At 42.5% G+C, this 26,682-nt stretch overlaps 1 protein-coding gene across 1 annotated transcript in view; it reads left to right on the top strand.

Annotated features, from left to right (window-relative positions):
- The window catches only part of Acoxl (acyl-CoA oxidase like), a 396,521-nt gene that overhangs the window by 359,794 nt on the left and 10,045 nt on the right, over positions 1-26,682 (top strand). Inside the window, 1 exon segment of the mRNA XM_045148384.1 lies at positions 3,882-3,989. Coding sequence (XP_045004319.1) covers positions 3,882-3,989 — 108 coding nt within the window.

Below are 26,682 nucleotides of genomic sequence, written 5' to 3'. Positions count from 1 at the left end.
GATGCCTACTATGCCTCTGGAGTGGAGTTCTTCTCCTTCTACTATGCCCTGAATTCTTATATTGGATCTTTTCATAGTGTCCCTAATATCTTGAAATTCCCACTCATACTTTTCTATAAGTTTGTCTTTCTCTTTGTTGGACTGCATTAGGTCTGCCACCTGATCTTCTAGCTTAGATATTCTGTCCTCTCCCTCATCCATCCTACTGGTGAGATTTTCTACAGAGTTTTTTATTTCATTAACTGTGTTCTTCATTGCTAGTAATTCTGACTGGTTTTTCTTTATTATTTCTATTTCCCTATTTATGTCTTGTATTGCCTTCTTTATTTCATTAAATTGGTGTCCTGCCTCTTCTTTGATTCCTTTGATTTCCTCTTTGATTTCCTCTTTGATTTCTTCCTTGATTGTTTTCATGTGTTCTTTGACCTCTTGGAACATATTTATAATTATTCTTTTGAACTCTTTCTCAGGCATTTCCTCTAACTCTTTCTCTCTGGAGGACATTTCTGATGCATTAATACTTTTAGGTGGATTTATATCATCTTGCTTTTTAGTGTTTCTTGTGTTATAATGTATATATTTTTGCATCTTGGATTAAGTTTATGCTTGGATTTTCTAGCTAGCTGTGTATTCTTAGCTGTATCAATTGATTTGATGTAATATATTTTCAGGGTAGGACCTTAAGGTATTAGGTGCGGCTCTTAAGACTCTCAGAGTATCTACAAAGATGTTCTTAGGGGTTGAGATTCCCTGCTATAGGAGTATTTAAGCAGGCTGAGTGGAATAAAATACAGGTAGATTCTAAAATTTAACTAAACACTGTACACATTCAATCAAAAACAGTCCCAAGTATGTATGCAAGAGTAGTTATTATAATGACCAGATCTTCTATCAACAAAGAGGTTTAGATTTCTGGTCTGTTGAGGGATCCAAGTCAGCTTGTGACCAGTGAGACCCTTCCCTGGTGCAATCCCAGTTACCTTGGGTGATTTTGGTCTCAGTCAAGTTGCTGCCTGGGTCGTCGGGCTGCTGTTCTGATTTCTGGAGCTGGGCACTTGCTTTTCCTACGGGGCAAACCGAGCCACTGCTGCTGCCTCTGCTGCTCCTATAGCTGCCACCACCGGAGCCACCACCACTGCTGAAGCTGCCGTTGCCGTGACCACCGCCGCTGCTCCCCCCGAAGCCGCTGCTGCGGGATCTGCCGCCGCTGCCGCTCCTCGGTCTGCTGCTGCTGGGGCCGCTGGTACCGGTGCTGGAGTCGCTGAAGTTGCTGCCGAACTCTGCTCCTGCTTGGGTCCCGCTGTCAGCCCAAGTTGGCGTGGCCGGGTCCCGGGCCGCTGCTGTGTTTGCTGGAGCTGGGCTCAGGCAGTGGGGGAGGGGAGGGAGCCGCAGCTGCTCTGGTTGTCTCGCTGCTCCATGTGTTCTACCAAACATAAATATTTAAAGGGCAGTTTGGTGGGCATACTGTATCCATTTAGCTGAACAAGAGTAGTAGCTTCCCTCCTAGGGCATAGGACCTCCGCAGCCATAGGCTTTTGACTAGGTTTTCAGTATCAGGCATGGATTCCCTCCTATTGAGCAGGCCTCACATCCAATGACAGGGCAGTTGATTACCTCCATAAATATCTAAAATTTAAAGGGCTGGTATCTGGACTCTTGTAGACTCATGATTTTTTCCTTCGACAGCAGAAGTTATTAGTACCATGAGTTACAGGAGATAGGATTTCAGCCAGTCTCTTGTAGTGTGTTGGTTCCTTTGCTCCTACACACACAGAGCTGAGCAGGATAAGATCCCTCACTTCACAGAGTTCCCTCATAGCCTCCTATTTCACATAAAGCATAAAGCAGCAGTTCAGTGCAAATAGTTCTTCCAGTGGTGCAACCCAGTGAAGAGCTAAACACAGAAGGAAAGTTTTATTTGGAACACTGGGGCTGGGCTCTTGGTTTCTGTACCTAAATGTGGTCTTCCTTTAGCCACCAAGAACCAGGACTTATGTTTTTGCCATGGCAAACAAAGAAACCAACCTCTGGGGAGTCTACACTGTACTGATGAATAAAAACAAAAGTTTTAAGGCAGAAAAGTGTTTCTGTCCATCAGTTACAAAGATCCACAAATATCAACAGGAAGTCAGCTTAAGAGTCCAAAGTGAAGAAAAGACATGGTCAGGAAGCATGATGTGAGTCTGGCTAGAACCTGCAATGGGGAGCCAAGCCTGGGAACAGCATGGGCAGGCACACACTGGGATCAGTAGGGCTTTGGTTTGAATGGATAAGACTGGATAAAAGGCCGAATAAGCATATTCAGGGTTGTTCAGGATGAGGATTCTGATAGGTGTCCTCTGTCTCCTCTCGTGTTCTCTTCTCTTTCCCAGGATATATCTGGGATATTTACCTATATACATAGTTTGTGTAAATGGAATCTATCTTAGATCATTTTGTGTTGCTCTAAAAAAATTGCATTAGATTGGATAGTTTATTTGACATTTCGTGGTTCTAGAGGCCAGAAAGTCCAAGCATATGACATTGGTATCTGCTCAGCATACTTCTTGCTCGATCATAACATGGCAGAGAACATCACATGGCAAGCACAGCAGGTGTATCAGCTCTGATCCCCATCTCCTTACAAATACTGTCTTGTGGGTCCCAGCCTTGTGACCTTAGTTAACCCAAATTAACTCACCTCCACATATCTTTAACATTTGAAATCCTAGAACTTACAGGAAGGAAATAAGAAACTGCATTGTCTTCATGACTCTGACTCCTATGACTTCTAGGTCTGATGCTCCATTGAAGGCAGTTTGTCTCCATTAGACTCTGAAGAAGAAAGTTTTGTTTGGTTGTTGATATTGTGGCTTGAACTTCAGACTAATATCTACATGTTTTTTCCGGGCCAGGGATGAAGCCCAGGGCCCTGCACATGCTAGAGAAGCACTCTACCACTGAGCTATGTCATCAAGTTGAGACTATCTTCTCTATAGATTTTTATGGGTATGCACTGGGGTGTTTGCGGATGAAGTGGCAGGGCTAGGATTTATGTCACAGTGTCACAGGAGGAGACGTGGGAGTGGAAATGAAACATGAAGGCAAGGGGCAGGTGATCATAGACCTTGGAATTAGCAACATTAAGGTCATCATACAGTGTTTCCTGCTTTTGTGTTGTTTGGGATTATAGACTATGAAAAATTAAATGAGTAAGTAATTAAATAAAAAGTCACTTCTTCCTATAGAAAACTTGTTTGCTATTGCTTGGTATGCACCCATGATGTCACGGGAGCAGATTTCAGAAATGTAACAGGAAAAACACAGTGAAGCAAAATGTAAATGAGGAAAGCTATTTTTATGAAAGCATGCTTGATGGAAAATCTCAAGATGACATCATTGAGAATATATATTTAGAATATTTTAAATAAGAGAAAGGAAGCAAACAGAGCTATACATACTTTTAACTATATTGCCTATGGACTTTTAAGCAGCCTAGCAAGGGTGAATAGGGTGAGGCTACATGTGGAATAAGATTGGCAATGAGTCACTATTTCTTGAATGAAAGAGAGAGATTCTGTATGGACTTTTAAGCAGCCCTAGCTGGGGTGGATAGGGTGAGGCTACATATGGAATAAGGTCAGTAATGAGCTAATATTTCTTGAATGAAGGAGAGATTGACATAGAGAAGTTCATGAACCTACTTACTCCACTTACTTTTGGCTTTCAATGTTTCACAAAAGGGTTTAAAAAATAAAGTACACCCTGCAAATCTGAAAAATGAGCAGTTTACATTAAAAAATTATGAAAGGTAAAGTGATGTTATTTCTTTTTGCCTCCATAAATTCTGCACTTTTCTAACTATTTGTCCATCTCTTCCCTTGTCTCCCTCCACCCCTTAGTTTTGTCTGTTGTATGGCACCAGCCTGGTGTTCCAGGAGCAGGCCTGGTACTTAGAACACAAATACCCGAGTCTTGCGGCCAGCAAGGAGACCAGGAGTCAGGGAAGGGTCTCTGGTGCGCAAAAGAAACCCTGTGCGCATCGGTCTTTGGCTCTTTGCTTTCTTAGAAAACAGTCCTGCCAATCTTTTACCAGTTTCCACCCTTTGACTTTATGCCTCTGGGACTTGACGCACATGTTTTCATTGCCTGTCATGATCGTATTACCTGACTTTCGGGGACAAGGAATGACTCACTGTACATGAACTTCCTGACATGAAAAGCAGAGAAGGGAACATGTGTTTTCCTTGTCTTGGCACAAAAAAAAGGGCATTAATAATTTTTCTACTTCTGAAGGATATTGACTCATTCTTCATATTCAGAAGAAAGACAAGGGCTGGAGAGATGGCTTAGTGGTTCAGCACTTGCCTATGAAGCCTAAGGACCCCGGTTCAAGGCTCGATTCTCCAGGACCTACGTTAGCCAGATGCACAAGGGGGCGCACGTGTCTGGAGTTCGTTTGCAGGGGCTGGAAGCCCTGGTGTGCCCATTCTCTGTCTCTCTCTATCTGCCTCTTTCTCTCTCTGTCACTCTCAAGTAAATAAATAAAAATGAACAAAAAAAAAATTTAAAAAGAAAGACAAGACCTGTGGTATTTTTGTCAGTGGTAACAATAGAACTCACTGGCTATTGAGCACCTGAAAATGAGTTCCAAAATGTTACTGTAAGGCAAGAATATAAAAGAGCATAAACACCAGTTGGCCGAACGTGTTGTATTGCATCTGCCCTCGGCTGCAGCACAAGCAGGTAGACACTTAAGCCTCAGCGTTCAGAGGAGCCCACAACTCTGCGGAGACAGAAGACTGACTTAAAACCCAGGTGTCCTCCTGGGGAATAGTGGAGACATCCAATGAACTTGGTCATAAGCATCAGGCCAGAGTCAGAGGGAATATATGTCTGAAGTGAATGTTATTTTGAGCCAGAACTTGAAGAGTAATGACACAGACACAAAGGGACAGTAGAGATGCAATTGAGGCAGGGGAAATGCACTGAATCTTCAGTCAGGGATTACAAAGTAAGGCAAGACCATGGAAATGGGCCACTTTGCACACAGATGTTAAGAAGCAGTGAAAAGTCTAATTCAGCTAAAGTCTTAAGTGATTAAAAAAAAAAAAAAATCTGGAGAAGTCTATAGGAACTGGATTCTGAAAAACCTGAAAAGGTCTTTCGCCTTTTCAGGAAGAGTGAACTTACAGAGAAAAGTACATACAATTGGGCTGGAGAGATGGCTTAGCGGTTAAGCACTTGCCTGTGAAGCCTAAGGACCCCGGTTCGAGGCTCGATTCCCCAGGTCCCACGTTAGCCAGATGCACAAGGGGGCGCACGCGTCTGGAGTTCGTTTGCAGAGGCTGGAAGCCCTGGCGCGCCCATTCTCTCTCTCTCCCTCTATCTGTCTTTCTCTCTGTGTCTGTCGCTCTCAAATAAATAAATAAATAAATAAATTTTTTAAAAAGTACATACAATGATCTCAAGTTTATGGTTGAAAATTTTAAAATTATGATTTTTCACAGTTCTTCAATCTGGACAGGGCTCAGGTAGTTCATTCTGCTAGTTGTATGCTGGAGCCAAGTATTCGAGAAAGTTCTTCACTTCAAGCTGGTGTGCCACCTGAAAGACAGGAATAGCTGGGACTGCCAGATAGCTGTTTCTGTCCGTGTTGCCTTGCCCGGGCTTCCTCACAGTGTAGTCCCTTAGGGTGGGCGTGTGTTGTACATGATAGTTGGAGTCCGTGAAGGAGAGCGGAAGGTGTGTGGCTTTCAGGTTTTGCATTTTAGCTTTGTTTCTTTTTCTTTGTTGACATGGGATCTCACTGTGTTGCCCAGGCTGGTCTTGAATTCCTGAACTCAGATGATCCTCTCTTCAGTCTCGCAAGCAGTGGGGACTTCAGGCACATCTACCCAGGCTCCGCTCATGTGAGCATGTTTTTATAAAAAACCAACGCTTCCCAGTCTAGCCTTGAACTCACTGACTGTGTAGCCCAGACTGATCTCAAACTTGCAACAATCCTCCTGACTCAGCCTCCTGAGTGCTGGGATCACAGGTGTACCAACATACCAAGCTGATGCAAGCAATTTTAAATACTAGATCCAAAGTTAGCTTAGTGTTAATTCTGCCAGATTCCATTTGTCAGATGAAGTCACAATAGCAGTGCAGAGTCAGTGCTGGAGAGGAAAATTCACCTGCCAATGTGAGAAGTGACATGTACATATAAGGAAAGTATCCTGGACATTTCATGTTTCTAAAGCTGAATACAACAGACTGGGTGATCTTGATATAACAGAGATTTATCTCTTATGGTTCTGGAGACTGAAAAGTCTAAAATCCAGTAGCATCTGATGAGTTTCTTTCATGCTGCATCAACCCATTGCAAAAAGTGGAAAGGCAAGAGGGAGAGCGGGAAACAGAGAGGAAAGGAGGTAGGGAAAAAGAGAGAGAGAAACTCACTTTTAAAAACAAGCCCACTTTGGGCTGGAGAGATGGCTTAGTGGTTAAGCCCTTGCCTGTGAAGCCTAAAGATCCCGTTTTGAGGCTCAGCTCCCCAGGACCCACGTTAGCCAGATGCACAAGGGGGCACACGTGTCTGGAGTTCGTTGGCAGTGGCTGGAGGCCCTGGCGCTGGCTTGTTTTCTCTCTCTCTCTCTCTCTCTCTGCCTATTTCTCTGTCTGTCACTCTCAAATAAATAAATAAAAATAAAATATATTTTTTAAAAAGCCCACTTTAATGACAACTCACTCCCAAGATAACATTAATCCACTCATGAATAGTAATCATCACTTATTCAACCCTACCTTCAACACCTTTGCATTGGGGATTAAGATTTATAAATTTATTTATTTATTTGTTTATTTATTTATGTATTTTGTTTGACAGAGAAAGAGAGAGAGACACACAGAGAGAGAATGGGCACGCCAGGACCTCCAGCCACTGTAAATGAACTCCCGATGCGTGTGCCCCCTTGTGCATCTGGCTAACGTGGGTCCTGGGGAATTGAACCTGGGTCCTTTGGCTTTGCAGACAAATGCCTCAACTGCTAAGCCATCCCTCCAGCCCAAGTTTTTTTTTATTATTTATTTTGAGAGAGAGAGAGAGAAGAGAGAATGTGTGTACTAGGGCCTTCCACCTCTGCAAATGAACTCCAGATGCATATGCCTCTTGTGCACGTGTGTGATATTGCATGCTTATGTCACTGTGCATCTGGCTTATATGAGACCTGGAGATTAAAACATGAGTGCCTTAACCACTAAACCATCTCTCTAGCCCGGGATTAAGTTTTTTTGTTTTTTAATTTTTTTTTTATTTTCTTTTGTTTCTTTAAAGAGATGAGTTGTGAAATGTAGCTATTCTTTTTTTTTTAATTTAGTTATTTATTTGAGAATGACAGACACAGAGAGAAAGACAGATAGAGGGAGAGAGAGAGAATGGGCGCGCCAGGGCTTCCAGCCTCTGCAAACGAACTCCAGACGCGTGCGCCCCCTTGTGCATCTGGCTAACGTGGGACCTGGGGAACCGAGCCTCGAACCGGGGTCCTTAGGCTTCACAGGCAAGCGCTTAACTGCTAAGCCATCTCTCCAGCCTGGGATTAAGTTTTTAACACATCAATTTTGTGACACATTTGAGAAACAAAGAACAGGAGGCAGCTATCTTTGGAGGATACATTTTACAAAGTGAATTTACACCTTGGGAATAAGGAAGGTAACCAATTTTTAATTAAAAGAGAGAGAGAGAGAGAGCTGGGCATAGTGGTACATGTCTTTAATCCAAGCACTCGGGAGACTGAAGAAGGGGGACTGCCATGAGTTCAAAGCCAACCTGGGACACAGAGGGAGTTCCAATAAGCCTGGGTGAGAGTGAGATGTTGCCTCAAAAAACAAACAAAAAAATGTTACAGAAGGTAATATTTTAAATCCATGCCATCAGAGGAAAGTTCAGGAATTACCAACCATCATATAAAATGTTAAAGAGCTTCTGTATTCTTATAGCACAACACAATTTCCACACTTATCATCTTACTAGGTTTTCATAGTAGCCTAGGAGATAAGCAGGAAGGGGCCAGCCTCTTTGTAATTAGCTATTTATCTTTAAGGTTAGATCTGAGTTGCTCAGGCTGATATGGCATTTTAAAGACCTCTTTGTCAGATTTCTAAACTTCCAGCTTGGAGCACTCAGCCCTTTTTCTGGTGTCCTCAGAAAGGACAAAGTTGTGAAGCTGGCACAAATCCTTTCTTTCCCACTTTCTCCGCACCCCTTTGCAAGAATCTCAAGCCTTCTGCCAAACCATTAGCAGCTTTTCTCCACTAACATGTCTGGAGCCCTTGGTCAACTAAAGATGCTAAACAGAGAGTAGATCGGGATGATGGCTGTTCCTGAGAGCAGTCTAGATGTTTCCCTCAACATCTTACGTTCACTGATTTTTTTAAGTGCATGATGGTTAATCTATGCCTTACACCATCAATTCTAGTTGTTGCAATTTTTATTTAGTTCACTTTTTTTCTTATCATATCATACTACCCATACGGTCCTTTTGGCTTCTACTCCTCAAAGATGTAATTAAAGCCCTCTCTTTATATATTGAAATGGGTTTGTTTTATAACTGCAGGTAACAATTGCAAATCTTTGACCATACATGCACACAATCCACAGTGCATGTTTGAGGCAAGTTCAGTGTTCATCCCTGTGTTTACCAGACTAGCTGGCCCACAGCCTCTGGGGAGTCTGCCGTCCCCCACCTCTCATCTCACTGTAACTACAGACACCTGCCACAGCGCCCCACTTTTTACATGGGTCCTGGGGAGCCAAACTCAGGTACTCATTGTGTGGCAAGTGTTTATCCACTGAACCATCTCTCCAGCCCAACAGTTACAAATTTTTAAGTCTTTATAGATTTGTTTCCTTTTCTGTGTTGCTCCAGCTATGAATCTCACTGTCTTTTATTGCGTGCTCTTCATTGTGGTTGGAAATGATTTATGTGAAGATCAAGTTGAAGTAACTTTCTTCTCAAGGCCTCTGAAGGCACACTCAGTTTGAGACCCAACTCAACCAGAATGCAGGTTTCTTCAAAGACTCATAAATATAAAATAAGAATAAAGATTTCTTCACTTCTCTAGCATCCCAGCTTCTACCAGGGAGGATTTCCTGCAAAATTGCTTAATGTTTTTCTATTATCACCTCCTTTCCCTCCACACCCACCATCAGGCAGATCTGTTGTCAGTGGCACGTGCCTTTAGAAGAAATGCTTACTTATTTACTTACTTATTTGTCCAGATTTCCATTTTCTCTCAACTTTTGGCTTTATTGCTTTGTCAGATCATTGATATTTTTGCCAAAAAAGACAGATTTTTTTTTAAAAAATCTGTATTTTCAGAAAGATAGAATCTATTTGGTATTATTCCACATGACCCCACAACCCTGTGAACAACTTTCATTATCCTTGTGCATTAATGAGAAAACTGAGGTCCAAAATGAAAAAGTAACTTGCCTAAACTTAGGAAAAATCCATGCCTTCCTAATTCCAAATCTTTTTATTTAATTTATTTGATAATAATCCACACTAACCAGTAACAACAAACCAGCCCCATGTCCAGTTCTGGTTGTGTGTGTGTGTGTGCACATACGCACATGTGTATCCATGTGTGTACAGTTACATGTGTGTGCATATTAGTGTGTGTGCATATTCATGTGTGTGCAGCTACATGTGTGTGCATAAGTATGAAGGGTAGACACAACCTTGAGTGTCATTCCTCATGTGTTGTTCACTTTTTAATTTGTATTTTATTTATTTATTTGAGAGAGACAGAAAGAGATAGAGAGAGAGAGAGAGAGAGAGAATGGGCTTACCAGGACCTCTAGCCACTGCAAACAAACTCCAGACACATATACCACCATGTGCATCTGGCTTATGTGAGCACTGGGGAATTGAACCTAGGTCCTCATGTTTTACAGACAAGCACCTTAACCACTAAGCCATCTCTCCAGCCCTGTTGACTTTAAAAAACTTTTTTTGTTTTTGTAATTTTTAAATTTATTTTTATTTATTTATTTGAGACCGAGAGAGAGACAGGCAGATAGAGAGAGAAAGAGAGAATGGGTGCACCAGAGCCTCCAGCTGCTGCAAACAAACTCCAGATGCATGTGCCACTTTGTGTATCTGACTTACGTGGGTTCTGGGGAATCAAACTGAGGTCCTTTGGCTTTGCAGGAAAGTACTTAACCATTAAGCCATCCCTCCAGCCCTGACTTGTCTTTTTGAGATAAGGTCTCTCACTGGCCTATAACTTTGCAGTTAGGCAAGACCGGCTGGCCAGTGAGCCCAGGGATCCTTCTGTCTTTCCGTTACCAGGGCTTGGATTATAAGCACATACCAACCATGTATGTGGGTTCTGGATATTGAACTCGGGTGTTCATGCTTGCAAGGAAAGCACTTTATTGACTGAGCTATCTCCTCAGTACCAGTTATTATTTTCTAATACCATTTGCCAATAAAAGTTCATAGAGGGCTGGAGAGATGGCTTAGCAGTTAAGCGCTTGCCTGTGAAGCCTAAGGACCCCGGTTCGAGGCTCGGTCCCCCAGGTCCCACGTTAGCCAGATGCACAAGGGGGTGCACACATCTGGAGTTTGTTTGCAGAGGCTGGAAGCCCTGGCGCGCCCATTCTCTCTCTCTCCCTCTATCTGTCTTTTTCTCTGTATCTGTCACTCTCAAATAAAAAAAAAAATTTTAAAAAGTTCATAGAAAATAGCAAATTCTTGACCTAGAGCAGTTAATACACAGCATGAGCCTGCAGTATTTTCTACTGCCAGAAAATAAGAAAGTACCAGACAAATCAACAAGCCTGCAACATGGGGTATGCCCACATGATGCAGAAAGGAGCTGGCTAGACGTGGCCCTGGTGGCCAAATCCAGAACCATTCAAGCAACCAAATATATAAGTAATGTAGCATTTTATTATAACTCATGGTGAAAGTAATTGAACTCAAGTCCATACTGACACAGAGCAATGATTCAGCATGTAGGTAAGTGAAGAGGAGGGTGAAGCCATGTCTTCTTACAAAAGAATTTCCAGTAACATATGTAGGTACTTTTCTCCAGGAGAGGACACTTAGCTGCTCTCCCTTTGTGTATGTGCTTTTTTGTTTGTTTGTTTGTTTTTGAGGTAGGGTCTCACTCTAGCCCAGGCTGACCTGGAATTAACTATGTAGTCTCAGGGTGGACTTGAACTCACAGCAATCCTCCTACCTCTGCCTCCCAAGTGCTGGGATTAAAGGCGTGCGCCACCACGCCTGGCTCTATGTGCTTTTTTAATCAAAGCAAGAAATAGTTTGTAGGGGAGAAACCAGGCAGATCCCTCTTTAAGAAGGGAGTAAGAGGCTAGAGAGATAGCTTAGTGGTTAAGCACTTGCCTGTGAAGCCTAAGGACCCCGGTTCAAGGCTTGATTCCCCAGGACCCATGTATGCCAGATATACAGGGTGTCACATGCATCTGGAGTTCATTTGCAGTGGCTGGAGTCCCTGGCATGCCCATTCTCTCTCTATCTGCCTCTTTTTCTCTTTGTCTGTCACTCTCAAATATATAAACAAAAATAAATTTAAAGAAGGGAGTAAGGTTATTGTCCCCTGTAATAGTTTATGTTCATAGCACATGCCACTGGGTGATAAGAAAAGCACTTCCCTCTTCCCAGAAAACCACAGCCTTAGTCTAGTCATAAGAAAAAGCTATTTGGCGTAGTCAACTTGAAAGATAGCTGACACAGTAAATGACCAGTGCTCCTTAAAACAGTCAGTACATAGAAGAGAAAGAAAGACTGGGGCCCTTCTAGATCAGAAGAGGTGTAGGCAGACATGAAGACTGACTTCCATGTGGAATCTGGAACTGAGTCCTGGAGCAGAAAAAGACATTAGTAGGAAAACAGGTGAAATCTGAATAAAGCCTGTAGTTTAGTTAGTAGTAATGTGCTAATATTGGTTTGTTAGTTTTATAATGTGCCAGAATTATTTAAGATGTTAATATTAGGAGAACTGGGTAAAGAGCATATGAGAACTCTCTGTATTCGTTTTAAAATGTTTATCTTTAAGATAAACACATGGCTATAATCTCAATACTTGGGAGTTGGAGGTAGGAAGACCCAAAATTCAAGGCAGTCTGAGATACATAAGAACCTGTCTCAAAAAATAGCTAAAATAAATAAATGCAATTTTACAACATAAGGCCTTGAAAAAAAAACCTTCAAGGTAAATAAGGCTAATATAATTCTAATCCCACTTAATAAATGAGTAAGATTAAGAAACAGAAGTTAAATGACCACCTAAGACTCGAACTCAACACAGATCCACGTACTCTGAGGCCCACGTGAAGAACATTAAACCTGGAGTGTCAGCTGTGTGGGGCCCTTTGGTTCCATTGGAATAGTACAGAGGTCGAAACAACCTGGAGAGCGCACGTCTTCCCCAAAGGCCTGGATGTCCCAAAGCAGGAGAACTCTAACCACATATCCAGAGAGTGAAAGGTTCTCAGAAGGGATTGGGTTTACACCGTTTATTTGTTTAACGCCCACCATCCTCCTTTGTCCCCCCTTCTAGATTCTCCCTCCTCGGAGTCCCTTTTCTTTCCACACATCCCTGTCCTTTGTTTAAGTGGAGATATGTTTATTGTAATATTTTTAATATTTTAAGAGTGTGGTTTAATAGTCTATTTAAAAGATATGACCTTTATGAGTATTTCCAAAGACTGATTTTTTTCTTATGCATTTTTATTAGGTATGGACACATTTTGTGTGCAAACAACACATGTTGGCACCATCCTTTCCCTCCTCCCTGCCCCTTCTGAAGAGGCCTTCCTCGTTGTGGATACAGGTTAACCCAGTGGGGATTGTGGGTCATGCATTATGGAGGGGAGAGGGAATGTCTCTGTGTAAAATGTCCCAATTTGTGGTTCTAACAGTCTTTCTGCCCCCTCTTCCATAAAATTCCCTGAGCCATGCTGGGAGCAGTTTAAGTCTACTTCAGTGATGGGCACTCAGGAGCCTCTGGATCTCTGGTTTGGTGAGTATTGAGTGTCCTCAGTGTCTGTCTCTTTCACCCTTGTGCTGGCATCTGATTCACTGAGAAAGCAGCTCTCTAGCTCTTTTCCCCTCATTTTTCCTTGTTTTTTTTTTTTGTTTTGTTTTGTTTTGGTTTGGTTTGCTTTGCTTTTTTGAGGTAGGGTTTCACTCTAGTCCTCCAGGCTGACCTGGAATTCATTATGCAGTCTCAGGCTGGCCTTGAACTCTTTGTAATCCTCCTACCTCAGCCTCATGAGTGCTGGGATTAAAGGTGTGTGGCACCATGCCCAGCTGTTCTATTTTTTACATCTTCTTTTCACCCCTCCTGTCATGTAGATCTTACATAGGCAGTATCAGGCAGTGTAGGGTCATGAATGCCACGACCACTTTGTGTCTGAAAGAGAGCATTCCAAAACACTCCTCCCTTCCTTTGGCTCTTAGATTACTTTTATCACCTCTTCCACAGTGGTCCCTGAGTCTTCAAGGGTGAAATAGAGATGTCTCACTCTATACTAAGTTTCATTTTGTTTTTAACTCAATCTATTCCTAACTCCAGCCCTTCAGGTCCAATAACTAAGGCCTTTGGTATAGCTCTTTAAGGTGGACAGGGTGGGCCCAAGTTCATCATCTTGGAAATCACACTCAGTATGAACAACAGCTATTATTCCCTTTTGGACACTAGAGCTCTGAGATTGGCTCCCACTCAGTGAGCAATACAGATAAGGCTTCTGTGCTGGGAGCAAGACTCCACTGTCAGCTGCTCTTCTTCTGTCCCCAAGGCTAAGGAATGGAAGGAGCTGATCCCATTCCTGTCCTCATCCTAGGACCTTGGCTCCAAGATACCTTGGGGCTCTACCACAGCAAGGTCCCTATGCACATGGAGGCCTGTGCTTTGACTATCCCACAGCTCTATGGGAATATGTAGAGAACAATTAGGTTCTTTGTGCTTAGAAAATCCAGTGTCCAGACATCATCCTGTTTCAGCCTTTACTAACACCAACATTCTCATTTATTTTATTTCAGATAATTATCAGCCTTTGTGAGTAACGCCAAATCTCATTTTCAGGAAGAAGCCCAAGAGTTAACAAGTATATATCTCCATTAAAACCAACTTTATTTTACTTATAAGAATCTCAGCTTCTTAAGTCAGTATGTTTTAATGTAAATGAATATCTGACTTTGAGTATCTTATTTTATTTTAGTATTCCTTAAAGTCCACCTGAGCTGTGGATACAATACTCTCATTTTGTTCCCTGACGTGCTGGGCACAGGCACTCTGCTCTGTCAGTGCCCACCAAAGCCGGAACAGTGGCTGTCAGTGACACACAGAGAAGAAGCCAGTACAAGTAGACATGTGGTCAGCTCACACTGAGAAATCAACACAGGAGGAAGCTTTTCAGTCTGTGTGTGTTGAGAGAACCACAGCCCAGCTGTGAGTTGCAGATCAAAAAAGGACACTATTCAGTGTGGTGAAAATAATACTTAGCAAAATGTTGAATCAGGTTCTGTTTCCTGCCCTGAACTCAAAATATGGAAGCATGTGAGATGCAGATGATAAGGGGCTCCAGGGAAGTGAGGGAGGGCCGGGCAACCGAGGCTGGCTGGATGGTTGGAGAGCCAGTCTTCCACTTCTCGGAGGCCATGGGAAATTACTTAGGAGAGTAGCTATGTTTCAACACCAATGAGTCATTCATGAAAAAAAGGAGAGAAATGCCAGTCATGACTCTGCCCAAGAAATCTTAACATCCTGCCCTCTGTTCTTTCCCATTGAACAAATAGCTCTTGTTTTTCTTACCCATATTTCCTTCTCCATGTTCTGAGTTTTGACCTATAAATTCCAAAACCCTATGACTGTATCACAGCTTAGCCTTCTGAGTCTTCCTCCCACTCATCTTGGATCACCTTCACTTTGGTGTGTCCATGGCTAAGCGATATAAAGCCCAGGTCTTCTCTGCACCCTAGCTGGCGGAAGGGCGCAGTGCAGGCCCAGCAGGCTCAATCCACTGTGCTGAAAGGACAGTTTTCTCCCTGAATGGGTGGGAGTTGCCAGGAGCCCCACTGAGAAGGAATCTCTGAGCAGGAGCCTGCTGACGGCACATGGTCTGGGCATGTGGCAGTGTCTGCTCAGTTCTAGAATGGCCTCCAGTTTTAGTTTCAGCACAGTCAACTGACTGAATCGTTGAAGAGGAAAAGCATTCACATTGATTGAAGCAGCTCCTTGTGCACTGGCATAGTGACTGCTCTTACATGTGACTTGGAGGAAGAAGATACAGAAGTATGGCTGACACCATGCCGCGGGGCTCCTACTTGAGTTTATAAGATGGGTTATACTCACTCACTGCATGCACTTACCTTATATTGTTTATTTTATTTATTCATTTGCAAGCAGAGAGAGAAAGAGAGGAGAGAGACAGACAGAGGATAGGGAAAGAGAATGGGCACTCCAGAGCCTCTAGCCCCTGCAAACAAACTCCAGATGCATGTGCCACTTCGTCCAACTGGCTTTATATGGGTCCTGTGGAATTGAACCCCAGTTGTTAGGCTTGGCAAGCAAGTACCTTAACTGCTCTTAACCATCTCTCCAGCCCTTGTTTTATTTTTAATGCGCGCACGTGTGTGTGTGTGTGTGTGTGTGTGTGTGTGTGTGTGTGTGTGTGCGTGTGCATGCATGCATGCATGCATGTATAAGCCAGAGTGCAATGGCAGGTATAATCCTCAGGAGCCCACTTCCTTTGAGACAGGGTCTTTCATTGGCTTGGAGCTTATCAGTGAAGGTAGACTGGTTAGTTAGAGATCTACTCTTCCTGTCTCCACTTCTCCAGCACTGGAATTATAAATATGTGCCACCACCTGTGGTAGGTTTTTCTTTTTTCTTTTGAGGCAGAGTCTTACTCTAGCTCAAGTGGACCTGAAACACACTTTGTAGCCCAGGATGGCCTTGATTGACCTCACAGTGATCCTCTTACCTTGACCTGTTAATTGCTAGCCTTAAAAGTGTGCATTGCCACACCTGGCTTTTTTATTTTTAAGGGAGGAGCCAGGTGTGGTGACTCACACCTTTTTAAAAATTATTTTTATTTTTATTTATTTATTTCAGAGCAACAGACAGAGAGAGAAAGAGGCAGCGAGAGAGAGGGAGAGAGAATGGGCTTGCCAGCCCCTCCAGCCACACTGCAAATGAACTCCAGATGCATGCACCACCTTGTGCATCTGGCTTACATGGGTCCTGAGGAATCAAGCCTTGAACTGGGGTCCTTAGGCTTCACAGGTAAGTGCTTAATTGCTAAGCCACCTTTCCAGCCCATACACGTGGCATTTTTACATGGATTCTGGTCATTAAACTCAGATCCTCATGCTGGTAAGGTAAGTACTTTTATCACTGAGCCATCTCCCCAGACTCCTTACATTATTTATCGTTTTTATTTATATTTTATTATCCTATTATATAGTCAGTTACGCATCCCTTTTAAATCAAGCATAGACTATAAATGTTTAGTGGCTAAAGGGTTTAGGGTAGAAGAAACAATGCACAGAATACATTAGGGGAAGAGTTCTAAGCTAGAAAGATATTTTTGGGATATTAGCCCTTCTCCTCAAATCTTAGTTTCAAAAGAATGTGTATTCCACATTCAACCCCATGAGGTTTAGAAAGGGTTTGCGTGGCCTTCGTTTCCTACAGATGCAGCCATGGCTGTTTTCCATGGTCCATGGAATGTTCTTTTTAATGAGTTCTTGGATTTCCCACCCTTCTATTCCTTTTCCCAAACCACTGGGTCAGGGCAGCTTAGCAAATGCTCAGATGGCAGAACCCAATGCAACCTGAACTGAGGTTTTAGGCAGAACATTTTGAAAACAGTCATGGGAGAGAGAAAGGGATGTGGGATTTCCCTGTGCAGCAGCCTCTACCTCTGGCCATGGACTCTCTTGATTTTACTTTTTAAAAATATTTTAATTTTAATTTATTTATTTGAGAGAGAGGCGGATAGAGACAGAGGGAGGGAGAGGGAGAGAGAGAGAGAGAAAATGAACCAGGTCCTCTAGCCACCACAAACGAACTCTAGACGTGTGAGGAGCCACCTTGTGCCTCTGGCTTACATCGGTCCCAGGGTTTCAAACCTGGGTTCTTTGGCTTTGCAGGCGAGAGCCTTAAACCACTAATCCATCTCTCCAGCCCCTTGATTTTCTTTGTAAGGAATCTGACAAAAAGATGTTTCCTCAAGAGTAAAGCTCATCTGACTTGGTTACTGGTCAGTAATGAGGTATAAAAGCCCTGTTGGGGACATCCAGGCTGAGTAGGGAAGCTGGTGTTGACTGTAAGCACAGGGACATACTCTGCTCAGGGGCAGGGGTGGCACAGTACCTGCATGGCAACCCAGATCAAGGAGTCAGGGTGTTCCTGGAATGACACTGTGTTGGCATGATCATCTTGGGCATGTAGCCAGTAAAAATTTAAAATCCTCTTAGATCAAAAAGCATCACCAGAACTGGTTCTAACTGACTCTTATTTTAGATGCCAGGGGGACTGGGACCAACTACAATATATATCCTGGCCTATCTTGTAGTCCTAAAACCAAAGACTTTAAAACAGGGTGAAAGAACAAAATACTCTTTCTGGTAGCTTGCTGGTAGGACTCTCTCCTTTCTTCCCTTCCTCTCCCCTCTTTCCTTCTTGCTCTTTCCTTCCCCTCCCTTTCCCTGTTCTGCCTCTCCTCCCCTTCCTCTCCTCCCCTCCTTTTCCCTCCCCTGTGAGAATGCCTACACCTGTGGAAACAGAGGCACTGGCCCTTCCTTCATAGACAGCTCTATCACATCACAGATCATGGCTTCTGCCACTTCCTTTCCTTCACTCTCCTCCCCTCCCCTTGCCTCTTGACCAAGCTCACTCCTCCTCATTGGCTTGAAGCACAAGGTTGAGCCTATCAATGCAGACCATTCAACTGAGGTTAAGAAAAAACAAGCGGGCTCCCTTTCTTCAGCTGGGCCAGAAAAGAGACCCTGAGGTTACACCCCACCTCCCAATCCTGGCTTCCACCTGGCAGCCACCTGGCCAATCCTCATGCCCCATGGTGGAGCTTTGGGAAGTGAACTGGGATCATTCTGTTTCCTTCATGGGTGACATATGTAGCCACAGCAGAGGGTGATTGTTCTGTTGATCTGTGGCCTCTGTCCTTGCAGCTTTGTTAGCTGGGGCCCTTGGGGAGATGCTTGAAGCAGCAAAGCAATATGGTGCCCTTCTCTGTGAGGGTTTACACCCTTGAGCCAGGATTCGCATGGGGAAGCTCTAATGGCTGGAATCTGTACCTAGAAGACAGAGTGTTACACGGAAGGGGCCTTTGAGGAGATGGAATTCAACAGAATCCATCCAGACCCCAGTCACAATGAAAGATAAAGTGGATTTTATTATGACCCCAATCAATTTTTAATTTGTTTAACTTGAAACAGAAATGACCACACACACACACACACACACACACACACACACACACACACACACAATTTAATATACTAGCTAGCAATTAACACATTTATAAAATGAGTTCTACAACTGCCTCTCATGTTCCACAAGGCATGCGACCTTTGCCCTTTTGTTTTAGGACAAAACATGTCACTGTTGCACTTCTTCCCTCCCCTGGGACACTCATAGTAAGTGACGCTTAGTAGCCAAGCTAAGGGACAGAGGAGGGGCAAGACCGTCCTGTGAGAATCCTGCACCTATGGAAACAGAGGCTCTGGCATCTTCCTTCCTTGGACAGCTGTAGTCTTACGTCACAGAAACAGCTTCAGCCACCAAGCATCCAGTCTGCTCAGCTAAGTGGCTGCTGCTAAGTCCATGTGTGTGAAAATGTCCAGCACACACACATGAGACTTTCTATGAGTCTTTTGGGAGGCTAGTGTTCTGCTTCTTAATCTGCGTGATGGCTGGGTCTGCTCATTTTGTGGTGATTTGGCAAGCTACTGTACTTATATCTCTGCATGTACGTTATACTTCCTCTAAATAGCAGGAAAAAGAAAAGACAAGTCTTGGATTACTTATATTAATATCATTTTGCTGGACTCTAACTTGCAACTTATTTAGTGTGTGTGAGTACACAATTCTGTGCATGTTCACACGGGTGCAGCCACACATATGTGTTCAGATGCTGTACGTATGTGTTCAGATGCGTGTAGAGGCCAGAGGATGACCTCAGGTGTTATCCCTTAGGAACATTATCTACTTTTTCTGAGACAGGATCTGTTACTGGATTAGGCTAAACTGGCTGACCATCAGGCTACAGTGATCTGCCTGTCTCTACCTCCCCAGCTGTGGGATTGCAAGCACATGCCACCACGCCCAGCTCTTTTTACACAGGGTCTAGGGATGGACCTCGGGAGTGCATGCTTGCAGGGAGAGTACTTTGCCAACTTAGCATCTCCCCCGACAACCTACTTGAGATTTATTCTATGATTGTTTCATTTTTGTCTTTTCATTAAATGTTTTATTTTGAGAGAATTAAAAACTTATGTAAAGCCAAAAATAATACACAGAGGGCACATGTCACTTTAGTGAGTTTCCCTACTTGGTAACATCTTGGAAGACTTTTAAACAATGCCATAGTCAGGGCTTGAAAGGAGTAAATTGCCAGAGAAAATGCCTGTTGTTCCTTACCATGGGGCTCCTCCTCCTCCTGGGGCTTCCCTTTTCCCTCACTATTTAATCCCAGGCCATGTGCACTAACTGTTCTCCATTTGTATATTTTTGTCATCTCAAGAATGTTGGATAAATGACACCACATATATGACCACTGGACTTGGCTGTATTCACGCAGTGTAATATTCTGGAGCTTCTTTGGGAATCTGCCTTTTTATTGCTACATAGGTTTCCACATGTTGGATGTACCTCAGTTTAAATAACCAGTCACCCACTGAACCATATAGGATTTGCACTTAGGTTTTGACAGTTGAGAATAAAATTACTTTAAACATCCATGTACACAATTTGTGTGAATATAGATTTTTAATTTTTCTGAGCAAATGTTCAGGAGGTCTGCTGCTAGGTCATGGTACCTGTAGGCATTTTTAAGAACCTGCCAAACTTTTTCAGAGTAGCCTTATACACTCCTTCTGGTCATGTATGAGTGACCCAGTCTCCTTGCGTCCACTCCATCATTTGATGTTGTCATTACTTTCTATTACACTGCTCTGACAGGTATGTGGTGATACATCACTGTGGTTTCAGGCCTATTCACAGTTGCTTATTGCAGCATTTTTCAGGTGGCCGCTTTTAAATCTCCGTCAGCTAACTCATGTGTCTGCTATGTCAGGGTTGGCTCCAGCTGGCTGTCTTCTTTTCATTTAGTTTGACATCTCCCTGGTTATTGGTGTGCTGAGGGACGTTGGATTTAAGCCTGGATGTTTGTGGTCCTGGGTCCCTGTCCTCTGGCTCTTCTTCAAGCCTCTGCTTTAGCTGGCTTCCTCTGGCACTGTTCTGGGGTGGGGGAGGACTTCTTACCCCATCACTGCCACACACAGTGAAAGTCTGCCATCTCTCCTCTGTCTCTGTTGATACCCAAAAGGTGAGACTCATCCTGACTGCTCGGGGAAATCTTGGGGACCAACCAGGACTCCACTGATGCCTCCATGAAGAGGCAAAAGAATATCATTGCTACTTCTCTGCGGACATTAGCAGTGACTTTGTCACCCTCATATGACAGCTGGCTGACTCCCACCAGGCTCCTCTGATGGTGAGAGAAGGGATCCTCTCCACTGCCAGGAGGTAGAAGGGCTGGCTCCCAGGGAGGCCCTCACTATAGCCTGTTGGGGGTGGAAGACTGCTCACTCTGTAGCCTGTTGAGCCACGGGTTGGGAGAACAGGTGTAACCTCCTCTGTGTGGCTTGGATGTACTAAACCACTCTGAAATATCTGTCTTGCGAGGCTGTCCTGTCCCTTTGGCTAGAGACAGCAGGCTCTTGCTGGGGTGCCTAGCTACATGTGCTGGTATCTCCTGCTGCTTTAGCTCCAGGAGGAGACAGGTAATACAGAAAGAAGCCCCAGAAAATGACCACTGTGTCACCTTATTAGTCCCACAGTCCCTGGACAGTCCTCCTCGTCGCCTTTCAGAGCACTGCGAGGTTTGTTCTGTGCATACTGTGTAGGGTGTGGGTTGTGCTTGCGGGACAAACAGAGGAAAGCATGCCCAGGGTCCACCTACTCAGGAGGAGCTCTGACGGTGATTTTTGAGAAAAACGATGTTGGATAGAATGCTTTGGGCGGTGCTGGGATTAAGCCTACGGCTTCCCACGTTCTAAGCACAAGTGCCCCAGCACTGGCTGCATCCTGAACACAGAGAGACTCTTTCTAGATGTGCCGAGGTCCTCTGCGAGCCCCATTTCACCACTTCCCGTTCCCGTTTCCAGTCTCTCGGACCTCGCCCTTCAGAGTCTTCCTGACACTCTTTCATCTCACCACCTTGTTTCCCTTCATCCAACCTGGGCTTGGATAGGCTGAGAACCATATACAGCTACTTCCCCTAAGTCCAAGCAAGGGACTTCAGAGGGAAGGGTTGTCATTTTATGACAAAATGAAGAAAATGAAATGCATTATTTTTTAATAATATAAAATCCTTTGCATTAAGTATTATTGGGACTGGAGAGATTGCTCAGCAGTTAAGGTGCTTGCCTGCAAAGCCAAAGGACCCAGGTTGGATTCCCCAGGACCTACATAAAGCCAAATGCACATGGTGGTGCATGTGTCTGGAATTCATTCGCAGTGCCTAAAGGCCCTAGTGTGCCCATTCTGTCTCTCTCTCTCTCTCTCAAATAAATAAATAAAATAAAGATTATTATTATATTTTGCTTACATTTTAGGTGCCAATATTTACTCTTTATATGTAATAGTAACAGCCTGTTTTTTTCTTTATCTGACCAAAGAAAACATAAGATGGCAATCACATATTGACTCCACTCAAATTGCTCTGGTACCTTTTTCTTTTAACTTTAAACATTGGGGCCCATTTTATATACAATGCAGTGTACAAATCTTGCTATAGTTTGGTAAGTTCTGACTGTATAATGCAGACCTCAGTCACATAGGAGGAAGTGTCCATTGCCAAGTATTTCCCTCAGCCACTTTCCCATCAATCCCTGCCAGTCCCCAATGTTTTTATCATTAGCTCAACTCCCTGCTATAGAGCTTCATGGGAATGGAGGTGGGTAGACTAGCGCTTTTTGCTTAGCATATTGTCTGTGAAATTCCACAGTCCATTCCTTTGGCTTTTTTTTTTCTGAATAGTATTTCTTCGTCTACACTTTTCTGACCTCTCCCTGCCCGTCTCCTTCCCACAGGCTCATCACGCTAGGACTGTGCTGTGTCATGGCCTCCAGTCACTGTCCTTGTCACCTCCAGCTAACCTCAGGTGCCTCATGCCATAGTGACAAAGATACAGTGTCTCATCCACATTCACTCGCAGAGGGGTTTAAGAATCACATTTTCCGCGGCATTTACAGTTAGACTGGGCTGAAAAATTTTGCTTATTTTCCTGCCAATGGGCATTTAGGGTGTTTGTAGATTAGTGTTATGAACAATGTCAGGAACATTTCTGTCCCGGGGGTCTTTTACATTTCTTTTGGTAAATCCTTAGGAGTAGGATTAATGGATTATGTAGTAGACCTTTTTAAACTGTTTACGAAATTGCCATAGTTATCCAAATGTGATTTACCAATGTGTGCCTCCACTAGCAATGAGTGAGAGCCCCAATAGTGTAGCCATCCTCTTAATGTTAGTTATGCTAATGGGTATGTGGTACTCTTGTTTCTCTGATATCAAATGGTATGGGATGTCCTTTCAAGCAGTTAATGGTCACTGATATATATCTTCATGAGAAAACTGATTACGTCTCTTGCTCAATTAAAAACTGTGTGTTTAATGTTATGCTATAGGAGTTTGCTAGATATTATGAGTATAGGAACATTCAGTTTTCCTACTCTGTGGCCTTCCCATTCATTTTTTATCAACAGTACCTTTGGATAAGTATCAGTCTGTAAATATGATGGAATGAGTTGTCAATTTTGAAATCTTTTTATTAGTGTTCTTGTGTCTTTTCTAAAAAATTTTGTTCACCTGACTGAAAGACTTAAAGATATTCTCCTATGCTTTCTTCTTAAAATCATGTAATTTTTATGTTTATGTTTATATCTTCTATCTTAAATTAATTTGTGAGTATAGAATGAGGTAAAAGTAGGTTCATTTGATAAAATTATCCAACTACTTAACCATCACTTGTTTTAAAAAAGCACCTTCATTTCTCCATTAAAATGTATTAGCTGGGGCTGGAGAGATGGCTTAGCGGTTAAGTGCTTGCCTGTGAAGCCTAAGGACCCCAGTTTGAGGCTCGGTTCCCCAGGTCCCATGTTAGCCAGATGCACAAGGGGGCGCACGCGTCTGGAGTTCGTTTGCAGAGGCTGGAAGCCCTGGCGCGCCCATTCTCTCTCTCTCCCTCTATCTGTCTTTCTCTCTGTGTCTGTCACTCTCAAATAAATAAATAAATAAATAAATAAATAAATAAATAATTTTTAAAAATGTATTAGCTGGGCTGGAGAGATTGCTTAGTGGTTAAGGCACTTACCTGCACAGCCTAAGGACCCAGGTTTGGTTCTATAGGTCCCACATAAGGTTTGCAGTGGCTAGAGGCTCTGGCATGCCCATTCTCTCTCTCCCTCTCCCTCCCTCTTCCCCCCCTTTCTCTTTCCCTCCCTCTATCTGTAATAAATAAATAAATAAAAATATTTTTTAAAATGTAGTGGCGGGCTGGACAGATGGATTAATGGTTAAGATGTTTGCCTGCAAAGCCAAAAGACCCAGGTTCAATTCTGGAAAACCCACATTAGCCAGATGCACAAGGGAACGCAAGTGTCTAGAGTTCTCTCTCTCTCTTTCTCTGTCAAGTAAATAAATTTTTGTAATGTTTGTCTTCTTTATGAAGAATCAACTGATCATGTACGTCTGGGACTGTTTAGGGGATTTTCATTCTATTCCACTCATCTATTGGTCTATTATTATGCTAATAGTATCTTGATTGTTATAAACCTACATCAGATAATATAAGCCTTTAGATATTATATTCATTTTAAAAATTATTTTAGCTATTCTATGATCTTTGTATTTCTATATACATTTTAGAATTAGCTTATACATTTCATCAAAAGAGGATATCTATCATCTTTGTTTTTGATTGTCTTTACATTTAATCTAATATCAGTTTGGAAAGAATTGATATTGCTATGATCTATGAATAAGGAATTTTATTTATTCCATTCTTCCAAACTGAATAGAAAATTTAAGTAATAGAGTTCTTGAACATACTACATTTGATTTCTCCTTTTTATGTTTTTAAAGCTTTGAAGATGGAATGTTTTTATTTTAAATTTTCTATTACGTTTTCTTTTTTTTAAATATTTTTTTACTTAAGAGAGAGAGGGAAAAGGAGAGAAAGAGAGAGAATGGGCATGCCAAGACCTCTAGCCACTGCAAACAAACTGCAGACACATGTGCCACCACGTGCATATATATGGCTTACATGGGCACTGAGGAATTGAACTTTAGTCCATAGACTCAGCAGGCAACCTCCTTAACCACTAAGCCATCTGTCCAGCCCCCTAATTACATTTTATATATGAAGTAAATAATAATTGATATTTTTTAGCTTTAGCTTGCATTCCTAAGCTGCTAAGTCAATTTATTATTTAAAGTAAGTTATCTATGGAGTTTTTAAATATCCAATTGTACCACCTGAGAACAAAAACATTTACCTCTTTCATTCAAATTTGTATGTTTTAATTTATTTTTCTTAGCTTCTTGCATTGGCCAAGATCTGCAGTACATTATTTACATAAAGCATTAAAATAAAACACCCTTATGTTGGGAACATGTTTGATATTTGGTGTTAACTGTTAGTTTTTCATAAATGGTTTTTATTGGAGTGAAGAAATTTCCTTCTATTTTTAGTTTGAGGTTTTTCTCTTCAATGTTTTGAACTTTGCTCAAAGGCTTTCTCTGAATCTATTTATTCCTGCACATTGAGTGACCAACTTCCCCTATGCCCTATTAATATAATGAATTACATTAAATGGTTAATGTCAAACCAATCTTGGATTTTGAAGACAATGCCTACTTGTTCATCGTGTTATTCGGCCTTCCAACAAAATACTCAGGGTAGTGAGGAGGGTTATTGTGACTCACAGTCTTAGAAGCCCTAGTCCATGGTCAGACAGGTCTGCTGCTTTTAGACCTTGGGTAGGGATTCTGCATGGCAATGGTAGACATGGTGGAATGAACTGCTCACCTCAAGGCTGGGAAGCAAAGCAGAAAGAGGAAGGGGTCAGGATCCCACAGTCCTCTCTGGGGTACCCACAGTGACCTAAGAATCTCTCACAGAGCCCCACCTTCTCAAGGCTCCATCACTGTCCAAATAGTACCACCCTGGGACTAAGCCTTCAATACACAGACCTTTAGAGGATCCAAACTATCACGGCCATGATGCTTGTCCTCTTATGTGTTGATAGTCTATCAATATTTTTCTTAAGATGGTTTTTCTCCATGTTCATTGAGAATATTTGGTCTTTGATTTTACTTTCTTACTATATGACCTTATTAGGATTGGCATCTGGTATGCTTGCTTCATAATGCAAATGAAAGTGTTCTCTCACCCTTTTAAAGGTGAATTTGTATAACATTGTAGGTCAGAGGATTTTTTGTTGTTTGTTTGTTTTTGGTTTTTTCAAGGTAAGGTCTTGCTCTAGTCCAGGCTGACCTGGAATTCACTACATGCTATCAGAGTGGCCTTGAATTTATAGCAATCCTCCTACCTCTGCCTCTTAGGTGCTGGAATTAAAGGCATGCACCACCACACCCAACTGTAGGTCAGAGTTTTTATGTGCTATGGTAACCTCTAAAAGTAAAGAACTTTTTGGCGTTCTTTTGTTGTTGTTGTTGTTTGTTTTTTGAGGTAGGGTCTCACTCTAGCTCAGGCTGACCTGTAATTCAGTCTGTATTCTCAGGGTGGCCTCAAACTCACAGTGATCCTCCTACCTCTGCCTCCTGAGTGCTGGGATTAAATATGTGCACCGCCATGCCTTTTTTTTTTAATGGTGTTATTTTGTGGCAATAATCTCAATTTTTGTTCCTTTTAACCTTCATATTTTAAAAATATAGTTTTACCAAATAAAGAGTTGTAGATTTGTTATCCTGTTTCCTGGTGTCTGTGTTTTCTTTTCTTAAACTTTGAACAAGATCTCACTATGTATCCCAGGCTTGCCTCACACTCTATGAAGCTCAGGCCAGAGCTGGGATTACAGGACCAGCAGCAGCCATGCCTAGCATCTTCTTGCCTTCTGTTCGAGGAAAATTCATCTGCCATTCTTACCAGTTTTCCCATTGCATTAGACTGACTTTTCTCTGACTAATATTACAACGTTTTTAGTTTTGATTTTAGGCAATTTACTATTATATTTGTTGGTTGGCCTAGGAGGGGCTTAAAGATATTTATTACTTGATATTCATTAAACTTCTTAAATATGTAGAAGATATTTTACTGTATCAAATTTAGAAACATTACAGCCAATACATTTCTAAGTACTTTATATCTCATTCTTTCTAACTTCATTATTATAATAGCATGTATTAGGCCCCACCCCC

This window comes from Jaculus jaculus, chromosome 4, assembly GCF_020740685.1.
Source record: "Jaculus jaculus isolate mJacJac1 chromosome 4, mJacJac1.mat.Y.cur, whole genome shotgun sequence".
NCBI classification, from domain to species: Eukaryota; Metazoa; Chordata; class Mammalia; order Rodentia; family Dipodidae; genus Jaculus; species Jaculus jaculus.
This window is presented reverse-complemented; position numbering and strand designations above follow the sequence as displayed.